Source organism: Loxodonta africana, chromosome 19 (assembly GCF_030014295.1).
Source record: "Loxodonta africana isolate mLoxAfr1 chromosome 19, mLoxAfr1.hap2, whole genome shotgun sequence".
Taxonomy (NCBI): Eukaryota; Metazoa; Chordata; class Mammalia; order Proboscidea; family Elephantidae; genus Loxodonta; species Loxodonta africana.
In genome coordinates, this window is record NC_087360.1 from 56,246,896 (window position 1) to 56,260,058 (window position 13,163).

Genomic DNA, 13,163 nt, shown 5'->3' on the forward strand with positions numbered 1-13,163 from the left:
CACCGGGGCTTCTTTATCTGCGATAAAGGGACTTGACATGAGCAAGGCTTCTAGCTCGGTACTGGGCCTGACTCCATTTTGCAGGTTTATTTCTCAGAAGTTACTTCTACTTTACAATTGTCAGAAAGGTTGCTAACTAGGTCAAGGGTTGCTAACACATCTTGGTTGCTCAGGTGTCCCAGGAAACATGTGACTTTAGCGGTTAAGCCGATTATCAGAAAAATGTTTTAATTACCCCGCACTTTTCCATGGAAACTCTGGTGGCGTAGTGGTTAAGAGCACCGGCTGCTAACCAAAAGGTCAGCAGTTTGAATCCACCAGGTGCTCCTTGGATACACTATGGGGCAGTTCTACTCTGCCCTATAGGGTTGCTATGAGTCGGAATCAACTTGACAGCAACAGGTTTCGGTTTGGTTTGCACTTTTCCATAGCTTTGTATACAAAGTAGAGCACCTACTTAAAAAATTATTTTCTTTTTGTTTACGGTTTTTCCAGTAACTGCCTAGGAAATCCTGGTGGTGCAGTGGTTAAGTGCTACAGCTGCTAACTAAAAGGTCGGCAGTTCAAATGTACCAGGTGTTCCTTGGAAACTCTATGGGGTGGTTCTACTCTGTCCGATAGGGTTGCTATGAGTCGGAATCGACTTGACGACAACAGGTTTTTGGCCTAGCCACCAGCCTCACCTGTGTACCCTCCTTAAGCCTTGTATGCAACCCAGTTAATGTCAACCAAACAAAAGTGTTTTATTGCTGTGGTTGTGGTTTTTGCGTTTATAAGCGCTTGTCAGAGTGAGCGATGCTAAGCACTCTGTGGGTATCACTTTGTGCTTCCCAGTTCGAGCTGTCTCCAGTCCTCAATAAAGCTCTTTACTTTTTAAAAATTTCAACAGAGGCCAAGTTTTACTCTTTCACATCTATAACAGTATTTCCCAAAGTATTTACCTTAAAACACTACATTCTGCTATCAAATAGGTTCAGAAAAAATTTACAAACTCTATTCCTCTTTTGGAGATTGATGATATACGCTGGCATTGTTTATACAAGTTCCTGGAAGTTCTGCAGTTAAAAAGAATTTTTTTTTTTAACTTTATTTAATCAATAATTTCTCAAAGCTTATCTTCCACAACCACCCCCCTTTTTGCATAATATCTACCAATATCCTTGCATGGCTAGTGTTACAGGAAATAGGATCAGAAAGTAATCTATGCAGATGGGAAGGAAAAGCAAAAAACCCAGTGCCATCGAGTTGATTCCGACTCATAGCGACTCTATAGGACAGAGTAGAACTGCCCAATAGAGTTTCCAAGGAGCACCTGGCGGATTCAAACTGCTGACCCTATGGGAAGGAGATAATTAAAATAAAGAGTGCCAAAATCATTAGTTTTGGATTTGGGAATATTATGTAATTTTATCAGCAAATTTTCTTTTAGGATGCTTTTTTTTTTAAGGATACATTAAAAAAGATAACTGTTTATAACATAACGATCAGATTAAAAGCAGAGAAGGAGCATACTGGGTACCAAAGAAAAGACACAGGCTACTCAGGAATAAAGACATATTTTAGGTTTTATACAAGGTAGGTAAGAATCTCTAAGATCACTCCCAAGGCATAAAGACTATGAGAAAAGACCAAGTAGTTCATTTTTTAAAAAGCTGGCATTCAGCACACTTACGCTGCCCATTCAAGCTTCTCGTTCTTGATTGAGTTGTACAGAGCCTGCAAAGAAAGAAAATAAGATGGAATTATTCTTTCCATTCTGTTCCACATTTTGAATTCAGCCAATGACCACAGCCAAATGGCTCGAGTGAGTCAGCAAGCAACTCCTCCACAATCTGCCCATCTAGCCAGAGTGAGCAGGAGGCTCCTTTTCAGGCGTCCTGTTGGCTCTGCAGAAGTGAGGAAATATAGGTGAGGCAAAATGATTGTAGGGTAAGCAGTGTTTTATGAAACTAAGAGACTTAACACAAAGTTAAAAATGTCTGTCATAAATAAGACACATGACACTGTATTACATTAAAATCTCAGGATATGATTAAAATTAGACCATGCACTCTATTTCCTTAAACAAAATCTGATCCTATAGTTAGACTAGTTTGGGCATCGGGGAATTAAAAACTTTTTCGTTAACGTGGTAAATATAACTTCATGGCAACTTAAAGAGCAAGATACACGGAAGGGAGATATTATGGACTTAATTGTGTTCCTCGAAAAGATACCATTGAAGTCCAAACATTCCGCACCTGTGAATTGACCTCATTTGGAAATAGGGTCTTTGCAGAAGTTAAGATGAGGTCATTTGGGTGGGCACTAATTCATTATAACTGGTGTCCTTAGAAGAAGAGAATAGACAGATACTGACACGCAGGGAGACCACCATCTGACGACAGGGGCCGTCTCCAAGCTAAGGAACACCAAGGACTGCTGCCAACATTAGAAGCCAAGAGAAAAGGCATGGGACGGATTCTCCCCTAAAGCCTTCAGAAAGAGCATAGCCCTAAGGACATCTTGATTTTGAACCGCAAGCCTCCAGAACTGAGAGAAAATAAATTTCCTTTGTTTTAAGCCACCAAGTTTGTGGTAATTTGTTATGGCAGCCACAGGGAACTAATACAGGAGACAGAGACTGAAGCCAGATACAGAAAACAATCTTAGAATAGAGATTCTATGCCAATCGAGTTAAGCCTGTATCATTATACCCTTATAATTCTACTTTATAATTAAGTGTTACACTGGTGTTTGTGTGGTGATGGCGGTAGGGGAGACAGACTGCTTCTTTAGAACCTTGGTAACAAAACTGACACAGTGGCGTCAGCATGAGGCTGGCTCCCTGGTCCCTCCCAGCTCTGGCATCATTACCTACAAGCTCCTTGTAATCAGCTTGCTCCTCTGTAACAATTACCCAATAAAATGCTACTCTGCAGCTCTAATTTTGAGTCAAATGTTATAAAGAAAACACAAATGCATCTCTAAGATATAAAACCCCAAAAGCCAATTATACTGAAGAACGGGATAACTATGTGCACAATAATACAGTGACGATTTTGGAACACTTTTTTTCAAAAAAGTGCTTGGACCTATTAGAACTCAAAGGCTTACTTTGAGAGAAGAAAAAAGACAGTCAGATGATATGTCCAACCCTTGATACTACAAATAAAGAAACGGTGGGTCCAGAATGTTGCCCAAGTACCACAACAGAACAAAGGTAGAAAGACTACCTCTCCTACCTCGTACTCCTTTCTTGTCCACACGTATTCATGTGTGTAAACAGTAAGGCTGCACACCAACTGTGAATTTCCTTTTTCAACCAAACGCTTCCAAATTCAGTACGACATATTTGAGTCACAGATTTATATTACTTAAGATTTCATATCCTTAGCCAGTATCTTCACAAACTCAATGGAAGTTCTCCATGTGACTATAACAGTTAATTTAACTATTGAATGATTATGGCAGCTAATAAAAATTAAGGCACGTTTTATCACCGTCAGGATGGTAAAGCATGCGTCCCCAAATACGAAAATTAGGAAACATTAAATTAAAATAAAAATAGAGGATAAATCCAGGCACAAAGTCTATGCTGTAAATTGGGTATCCTTTTTTAAAAAACTCAAATTTACTGAAGAACTCTAACAACCTATGATTTAGCTAACATCTGATGAAGCTCAACACTTATAAGAGTGCAAAGAGAGTGAAAATCTTAACTCAAGCCTCAGGAGACTCCTGCTGGATAAAAGACTTTTAAATGGATTCTATTACTTGTCTGAGCCATTTTGAACCCACAAGTAATAGTGGGCTGAGAAACTGCAATTGAAAAGAGGCAGATCATTAAAGGTTCTTTATATACTATAATACTCAATACTATCTAGAGTAATTTAACAATATGGTAAAGATTAAAAAAAATCATAAAGGTAGACAGTTGAAAATGAAATATGAGTATCAAATTTTTCTAATACATTCAATTCTGCCATAGAACAAAATTTTGTCACACTTTATTTTTTGCCCTTGAGAATATTTTGCTTAAAGAGATGCTGAGTTCTAAACTAGAAAATTCTTGCTACTCAATAGGCCAGTACTATCGTACCACCAAAATCCTTAAAGTAAAATTCATTAGGCTTGCCACAGAGGTCAACTCCTTTCTCTGTATATATGATATATAATAGGTCTTTTATTCTAACATGAAAAACCTAGATATTTTTTAGTGCTTTATGATGAGCCATTATTTTTCTTAATAAGATGAAGATGCTTTGCAAATACACCCAACATTCACAACATCCTTTTTATCTACTTAGCCCAGTTAAGAACTGAATTCTCTTGATTCCTCATTATTTCTAGCCCAACAGTCATTACTTCCTTTCTTTCCAGGCCTAGGCCCCATGGTCCATCATTTCAACCAGTCTTGTCAATGTCTTCAACTTCTTTGTTCCACTGCCTTTCTGGTGTAACTGATGAGAAATTATGTAACTCCTGACCAAGCCTACTCTCTGACTTCTCCACACTTATATTCCATATATCAGTTAAGGTTTCCTAGTTTCATACCTCAAACACTCAACTACAAAGAGGGGCAGATTTATTGGTTCATGGAACCACATCATTAAAAAAAAAGATATGGATAGAGCTGGCCTCGGGGACAACTGGATATAGGGATTCACAACTCTCCCTGTCTCTTCTCAACTCTTTTCTTTCCATTCCCAGACATCTCCATCCTTGTTTCTCTCTAATGTGGGCCTTCTCTGCTACAAAAAACACGTCCACAGCAAGTAACACTTACGCACATTCTGTATCTCTCAACAAGAGGAAAAAGCCAACAGTTCTTCCACCCAGCTCCACAGGTTGATTGTTAGAAATATTTCAACTGTCAGTCCCTACCCTTAGTGGTCTCAACTGAAGGAATGGGGGTATACACCAGAATCAGTCAAGAATTAAAAAAAAAAAAAAATGATTCTTGGGCCTTATCCCACATTACTGAATCAGAATCCCTGGATGAGGAAGCGATACGTGAATATTTTCCAAATGCCCTGCAGATGACTCTGATAGGAATCCTTGGTTAAAAGTCACCACTTTGCAAGTTTTCTCTAATTAAAGTTCCTGCAAATTGACCCAGGATCTACATAACAATCAAATACTTCCATTGAGACTAAGCAGGAGTGAATGATTCTTCAAATCTGAAGTTCATTTTTAAGAATGAGAAACCAAATTGCTGAAATTACAGAAATCAAGGTATCTTAGTCTAAATTTACTTTTAAGCCTTTGTTCCTCACTTTTAATTGCTTCTCATCTAGATGATGAAATGCAATTTTATTCAAGGTTTAGCATTCTCATTGACAGCCCACACACAGTTCTCTGAAGTTTTTCCCCATTACCATTTATTGTATAACCATGAATATCTCTTGCCAGGAGCACATTGTGCACAGTCTATGAAATTTGTATATTTAGGTCAATCATCTCTAACCTCCAAAGAATTTTTTCCCCTCTGTGCTCCTTGAATCATCATGAAGAATTTGGAGGATAACATACACAGTTTCCACCTTCCCTTAGTAAAACCGACAGCGACCACAGTGAAGTTATACCCAGGAAGGGTTCTGACACCAACACCACCATGGCTGTCTTTTTCAAATGCAAGGCTGGTTCATGCAGAATTTTAAGTATAGAATTAAATATGCACCACTCTGCCATGTTATCAGAGAAACACTGTTCGAAGATGACACTGGTTAAAAGTAATGATAAAACTAGTTATCAAATGAGTTTCAAATCAGTTAGGAAAACTCAAAATACCAAACATTAGCAGTCATCAACTTTCATTTCCTTCTTTATGCCCTATGATACTGAAAAACTACATTGTTGTTGCTGTAGGGAGCCATGGAGTCTGTTCCTACTCACAGTGACACTATGTACAATGGAATGAAACACTACCCCATCCTGTGCCATCCTCACAATCATTGCTATGCGTGAGCCTATCACTGCAGCCACTGAGTCAATTCATCTTGTTAAGGGTCTTCCTCTTTTTCACTGACCCTCTACTCTACCAAGCACGATGTCCTTTTCCAGGGACTGGTCCCTCCTGATAACATGTCCAAAGTATGCGAGACGAAGTCTCGCCATCCTCGCTTCTCATTAGCACTCTGGCTGTACTTCTTCCAAGAAGAATCTGTTTGTTCTTCTGGCGGTCCATGATATATTCAATATTCCTCATCAACACCACAATTCCATAGCATCAATTCTTCTTTGGTCTTCTTTTTATTCATTGTCCAACTTTTGCGTACGTATGAGGCGAAGGAAAATACCATGGCTTGGGTTATGCATGTCTTAGTCCTTAAAGTCACATTTTTGCTTTTTAACACTTTAAAGAGATCTTTTCCAGTAGATTTGCCCAATGACATGCGTCGTTTGATTTCTCGACTGCCACTTCCATGGGCATAGAAAAACTACATTATCCCTCATTAAATAAGGCTTCCCCCAAACCCAAATATTTTAAATTGACTCTGATTATCTCCTCCTCCAACCCATGAAGGTTTTTACAACTGTGCAACGTACCAAGTTGGGTTATGAATAAGGGGTATGCCTTTCTTTTGTAAAGTGACAAAAAGCAACAACGCAATGCTTTGACCACAACGGTATTCACACTTTAGGAAGAAGTACCCGCTAAAGTGGAGTTTCTGGAAATTGATTCCTTTTAAGCTGCCTGTGCTCCCATACCCCCTGGAAGCTTTTCACGTACCCAGTTTGAAGACCACCAAGTTTAAGAATATGTATGCATAAACAACCTCATAGACATGCTTATCTCTAATTCAGGGTGCCAATCAAACTCAGTATAAAGTAACCTATTTTGAATTTGGTTTGTTTCTTTTCTACATCTAGATAATGTAACCCTGGTGGGACAGTAGTTAAAGAATTCGGCTGCTAACCCAAAGGTCAGCAGTTCGAATCCACCAGCTGCTCCTTGGAAACCCTATGGGGCCATTCTACTCAATCCTATAGGGTTGACTATGAGTCAAATTGAGTTTACAGCAACTTTTTTTTTTTTTTTATAGTTGGATATATTAGTTTTTTGGATCCAGCCATCATGTAAACGGAGTCAAGATCTATGTTCTGGACAATTAACCTTGTGTTGTGGTGCGGAAACCCTGGCGATGTAGTGGTTAAGTGCAACAGCTGCTAACCAAAAGGTCAGCAGTTCGAATCCACCAGGAGCTCCTTGGAAACTCTATGGGGCAGTTCTACACTGTCCTATAGGGTTGCTATGAGTCAGAATCAACTTGTTGGCAATGGATTGTGTTGTGGTACACTTACAAACTCAGCAAGTGATTGCAAAAACATCTAACCATTAAGTAAATGTTTGACTCAACTGAGTGAAAGTCTGAACTTCAAATCGGTTTGCTCTGGTTGGAACCTCTGCTGAGAATCTGCATTTCTAACAAGTCCCAGGAAGTCATACATAAGAATCACCTGAGGATCTTGTTAAACTATAGATTCTGATTCAGTGTATTTGGGGTGGAAATGCAAATTTCTCAACAGGAAACTTGTTGGAAATGCAAATGCTCAGCAGAGCTTCTAACCTGAATGAATACGAAGCCCTGGTGGATGAACATAAACAAATCCACTATGGACACTAGAAAATTCATTTAAAAGCTCTTACCTCACTGAAGGAGACCTGGTGCTACAGTGGTTAAGAGCTATGGCTCCTAACCAAAGATCAGCAGTTCAAATCCACCAGCCACTCCTTGGAAACCCTATGGGGCAGTTCCACACTGTTCTATCCTATAGAGTCATTGTGAGTTGGTATCAACTCAGTGGCAATGTTTTTTTTCCTTATTGAAAGGGAATCTGAAGTATAGTATGTATTATTCATCCATGTAATATACATGTGGAGCACATTCTGTAGACTAGGGCGGCATTATGCTAGGTGCAGGTGAATCTCCTTCAGAGGCCTCTTACTTAATGGAGACAAAATGTGCTGTTCACCCTGACTGAACTTTACCTAGTACAGAATTAGTCAGCAGAATCATATTTTTTACTCTTTTTTTGGGTAGTTACAAAGTGGAAACCCTGGTGGTGTGTGGTTAAGGGCTACGGCTGCTAACCAAAAGGCTGGCAGTTCAAATCTATCAGCCACTCCTTGGAAACTCTATGGGGCAGTTCTACTCTGTTCTATAGAGTTGTTATGAGTTGGAATCAACTCCACTGCAAGAGATTTGGTTTCATTTTGGTTTTAGTTACAATGTGCAATATACTTTTCTGCCTGGTATCTAATATGTTAGATATTTTCTCTAGAGACAAATTAAACAGAGAAGAGAACAGATCCAATCTTAAGACTGAAGAATTTGTGGGAGGCAAGGGGGGGTGTACCTGGCTCTGTCACTAAATTGTCAATTGAAGACAAATCATTTCACTTAGTTGGCTTCATTTTCTTCATAGGTAATATGAAAAGGTTCCATAAGGTTATTTTCTGCACCCCCCCCCCCCCGCCCCATCTACCATTCTATGAGTCTACTTGAAAAGACCTTAGAAACCACTGGGCCAAACTTCCAAACTATTTCTTTTCCTTGTCCCTGTTCTTTATCCTCCGCACTAAATTTTCTGCGAAGGCGATTCATTCACAGTATTGTTCCCTGCTTCCAAATCCCAAGCATGGCTCTTATAAGTGAATGAATGAATTCATATTTTTAAACTGAGTATAAACAAGCATGTGAGAGAGAGAGAGAGGGAAAAGCAGGGGAAGGGGAGCAGATGAGGGAGAGAGAGAGATTGATTCTCCTGGGGGGAAAAGGTTTTGGGCTTGCCTGATTTCTTTTGGTCACATGTACTTTTGTGAGCTGAAATAGCCTGAATCACCATTTCTTTATTAGTATTGCAAAAAAAAAAAAAAAAGGCCCTAACACTAGAAAATAATGGGTAACAGTTAAGACAATACTGAATAAGCACAGCTCCCAAAGGATTTGGTAAGCAGCTCTGGGGGCACACTGAACCAAACTTGAAAGTGAATAAAAACTAACTGCTAATTACCATTTCCACTAACTCAGTACTCCAAGCCTTTATATTCCTCTCCTGAAACCTTAAAGCATACTTTTCAGTGTGTTTTTGGTTTTGGGGTGACTTGGTCCATAAGGTCATGAACATTTGTACAGAACATGTTCCTAGTGCCTTTCTTCACCTTAAAATTGTCTTCTATTTGATTGGCTGCTAGGCCTTAAGGAAAGTTTCTTAAATGTACAGGAACGAATTACACTATTCCAAATGTAAACAATTTTTTAAATACGAAGATAAATAGAAAATAATTTTCTCCTTGTCAAAACTATAAACATCGAATGAATCACCTTGAATATCAAGTCCAAATGCTGGTCCAACAACAAAAAATAGGACACGGGTCATAAACTCAAATGTCTAGAGGAGCAGGTAGATACCAGAAATACGTCAGCCGAAGAGAGACTCCAGGCTGTCGGAGAATGCCCCATCTTTGGGGCAGCTAATACTCAGCTGTAGCCTGATTTCAGCCAGGAGGAAAGGGTAAATTCACTACTGCCAGGTCTTCTTGTTTTTTAGAAGTTGCTAGAAGTACAAAGCTGGCAAGTTTTCAAGTCTGGCAACAAAACAACAAAATCCACCATGGCCAGACAAAACACATCTGTTGTCCAACAGCACACCAGTTCTGGGCCTCTGACTAGACTGATGTGACTAAAAAAGCTGCAAAAAAGCAGTAAGAAACACTAAATAGATACAATAAAACTCCTTCGCGGTTTATGATTCAGAGATTTCTACTTCTGAATATTTGATGTTTCACCTGATGGGATTTCTATGACCGCGGGATGATGCAGCCATTCATCAGGGGAACCAGAGAATATTCCACACGATCATAGCATAGCTATTACGGAGGCTCCACTATTTTTTTTTTTTTACTATGTGAGGCATTAAGTGTTTTACTTTCATTTAATGTCATTTAACCAACACGGCAACTACAAGATAGAGGTATAGTATCCCCACTTTAGCAACGACATAATTAACACTCATAAAGGCTAATAACCTGCCAAAGGTCATACAGCTAAACAAGCACACGGCTGAGGCATACGGATGTAGATCCATCTGATGCCATGGTCTGTGCTTTCAAACGCACAAATCACAACACAGTGCTGACTGTAACTATATGTACACACATAAGCACACACACATATATATTTATTTTAAATTAATATAAAGATTGTCAGTGATAAATTTTACAACTTCGATAAAAGTGGCTTAAGAAAAAACTATTACAGAAAATTAGAGTTTCAGAAGTCAAGAACAAATAACAGTGTTATTCATATTCTGCCTTCATTTCTTAGCTTTTTACTTTCTGTTATATCAGCTCAGGACCTGTTATTTAGTTTAATTAAAAACAATGTTTTCATAGGAAAATATATTCATAACCCTAAGTTCATAGCTAAGAAAACTTGAATTGATCAATTCAAATTCTCCCTTAATACATTACTCAGTCTTTATGTCTGCTCCAACTGTCTGCATAGCATACCTTACTTAATTCCCCTTTATTGTATTTCTCCACTGTACAAATACTTTATTGTAACACATTTTGATACATCAGAGATAAATATTTTTATAACTATGAAATAATGATCAGAAAGCACATTTTTCATATAATGTTGTTGTTAGGTGTTGTCAAGTCAGTTCTGACTCATAGTGACCCCATACAGCAGAGCAGAACTGCCCTGTTGGCTTCTATATTGTAATCTTTATGGGAGCAGATCGCCAGGTCTTTCTCCCTCAGAGTCTCTGGGTGAGTTAGAACCGCCACCTTTTGGTTAGCAGCCAAGCACTTAACAATTGCATCATCAGGGCTCTGTTTTTTTTTATAATAGCTATTTTTTTCTTATTACAATATAGTATAAATAAAGTATATCATACTATAACTCTTTATACGGTATAGTATAAAATATTTTTTATTAACTACCCCCCCCAAAAAAAAACCCCATTGCCGTTGAGTCAATTCTGGCTCAAAACTAACCTATAGGACAGAGCAGAACTGCCCCCATAGACTTTCCAAGGTTGTAAACCTTTAGAAAAGCAGACTGCTACATCCTTCTCCCATGAAGCGGCTGGTGGGTTCAAAGTGCTGACCTTTTTGGTTAGCAGCCAAGCACTTAACCACTGTGCCACAATGGCTTCCTTTTTATAACCATTAAAAAAAAAAAAAAAGTGACAATAATTCACTTTTTTTTTCTTGTTGTCGTTAGGTGCCGTTGAGTCGGTCCCGACTCATAGCGACCCTATGCACAACAGAACGAAACACTGCCTGGTCCTGAGCCATCCTCAAAACCGTTGCTATGCCCGAGCCCACCGTTGCAGCCACTGTGTCAATCCACCTCGTTGAGGGTCTTCCTCTTTTCCGCTGACCAGGTACTCTGCCAAGCATGATGTCCTTCTCCAGGGACTGATCCCTTCTGACAACATGTCCAAAGTATGTAAGATGCAGTCTCGCCACCCTTGCTTCTAAGGAACATTCTGGTTGTACTTCTTCTAAGACAGATTTGTTCATTCTTTTGGCAGCCCGTGGTATATTTAATATTCTTCGCCAACACCACAATTCAAAGGTGTCAACTCTTCTTCTGTCTTCCTTATTCATTGTCCAGCTTTCACACGCGTATGAGGCGATTGAAAATACCATGGCTTGGGTCAGGCGTACCTTAGCTTTCAAGGTGACATCTTTGCTCTTCAACACTTTGAAGAGGTCCTTTGCAGCAGATTTGCCCAATGCAAGGTGTCTTTTGATTTCTTGAGTGCTGTTACCATGGCTGTTGATTGTGGATCCAAGGAAAATGAAATCCTTGACAACTTCAATCTCTTCTCCATTTATCATAATGTTGCTCATTGGTCCATTTGTGAGGGTTTTTGTTTTCTTTATGTTGAGGTGCAATCCACACTGAAGGCTGCGGTCTTTGATCTTCATTAGTAAGTGCTTCAAGTCCTTTTACTTTCAGCAAGCAAGGCTGTGTCATCTGTATAACACAGGTTGTTAATGAGTCTTCCTCCAATCCTGATGCCCCTTCTTCTTCATATAGTCCAGCTTCTCGTATTATTTGCTCAGCATACAGATTGAATAGGTATGGTGAAAGCCTACAACCCTGATGCACACCTTTCCTGACTTTGTAACAGTATAATATAAACAAATCTTCCCTTAAAGCCATTCATTTTATTCATTCATACATTCAGCCAAAGAACACTTACTGAGTCCCTACTACCTGATAGGTATTATTACAGACACTGGAAATCCAGTGTTGGATATACCCAAGCCAAAGAAAGCCGAACCCACTGCCATCAAGTCCATGCCAACTCATAGCAACCCTATAGGACAGAGTAGAACTTCTCCATAGGGTTTCCAAGGAGCAGCTGGTGGATTCGAACTGCTGCAGCAGAGCTCTTAACCACTATGCCACTAGGGCTCCCTTGAATACACAGACATAGAATTTAGATTTTAGTGAGGTGGAAACAGGCAAGAAATGAATAAAAATAAAAAGATAATGCCAAATTCTATCATTATCTGGCAGAATAACAGACTATTATAAGGTAATTAAAATAATTCAGAAGAGTAGCCTTAGACTGGATGGTGAGAGAGAGCCGCTGAGAAGACATATGAAGATAAGGAAGACAAGTAGTCAGCCTCAAAAATTTAGGGGAGGAAGCACTGAGTAACTCAGCTCCTAGGTAAGAATGAGGTTGGTGCCACCTGAGAAACAGCAACAAGGCCAGCAAGACTGGAGTACGATGGGCACAGGGGTGTGGTGTGCAAGAAAGTCAACTACGTACACAGACCACAGACAGCTTTTGGACTAGAAAACAGGATCTTATTCATATGTGTTGAGCAACCACTGCAGGATTCTAAGCAGGAGAGAGAACTGCTCTGATTCAGGTTTTTAAAGGCTGCCCTGCCTTCTGTGTGGAGAAAAGACCAGAAGAGAGCAAGAGCAAGAGAAGCCGTCATAAGACTGGTGGAATGGAAGTGAGAGAGGACATGGCTTGGACTGGGTGGCGGCAGAGGGTTTGGGTTTGGAATGTACCAGGCAATCTTTCTAAATTACGGAAGAAAGGTGGCCCATTTTCACACACTTCAAGCACAAAGAAAAAAACTGGGTTAAAATAGTTTCAACAACAGCAGCAGGAATATATTGCTACACATCAAC

The 13,163-nt window shown here is 39.4% G+C and overlaps 1 protein-coding gene across 12 annotated transcripts in view; it reads right to left on the minus strand.

Annotated features, from left to right (window-relative positions):
• Positions 1–13,163, minus strand: part of PSD3 (pleckstrin and Sec7 domain containing 3) — a 696,342-nt gene that overhangs the window by 123,179 nt on the left and 560,000 nt on the right. For all 12 annotated transcript variants that reach the window (XM_064272734.1, XM_064272735.1, XM_023551047.2 and 9 more), the window contains one exon: positions 1,673–1,716. In XM_064272734.1, coding sequence (XP_064128804.1) covers positions 1,673–1,716 — 44 coding nt within the window. The remainder of the gene's footprint in view (positions 1–1,672; positions 1,717–13,163) is intronic.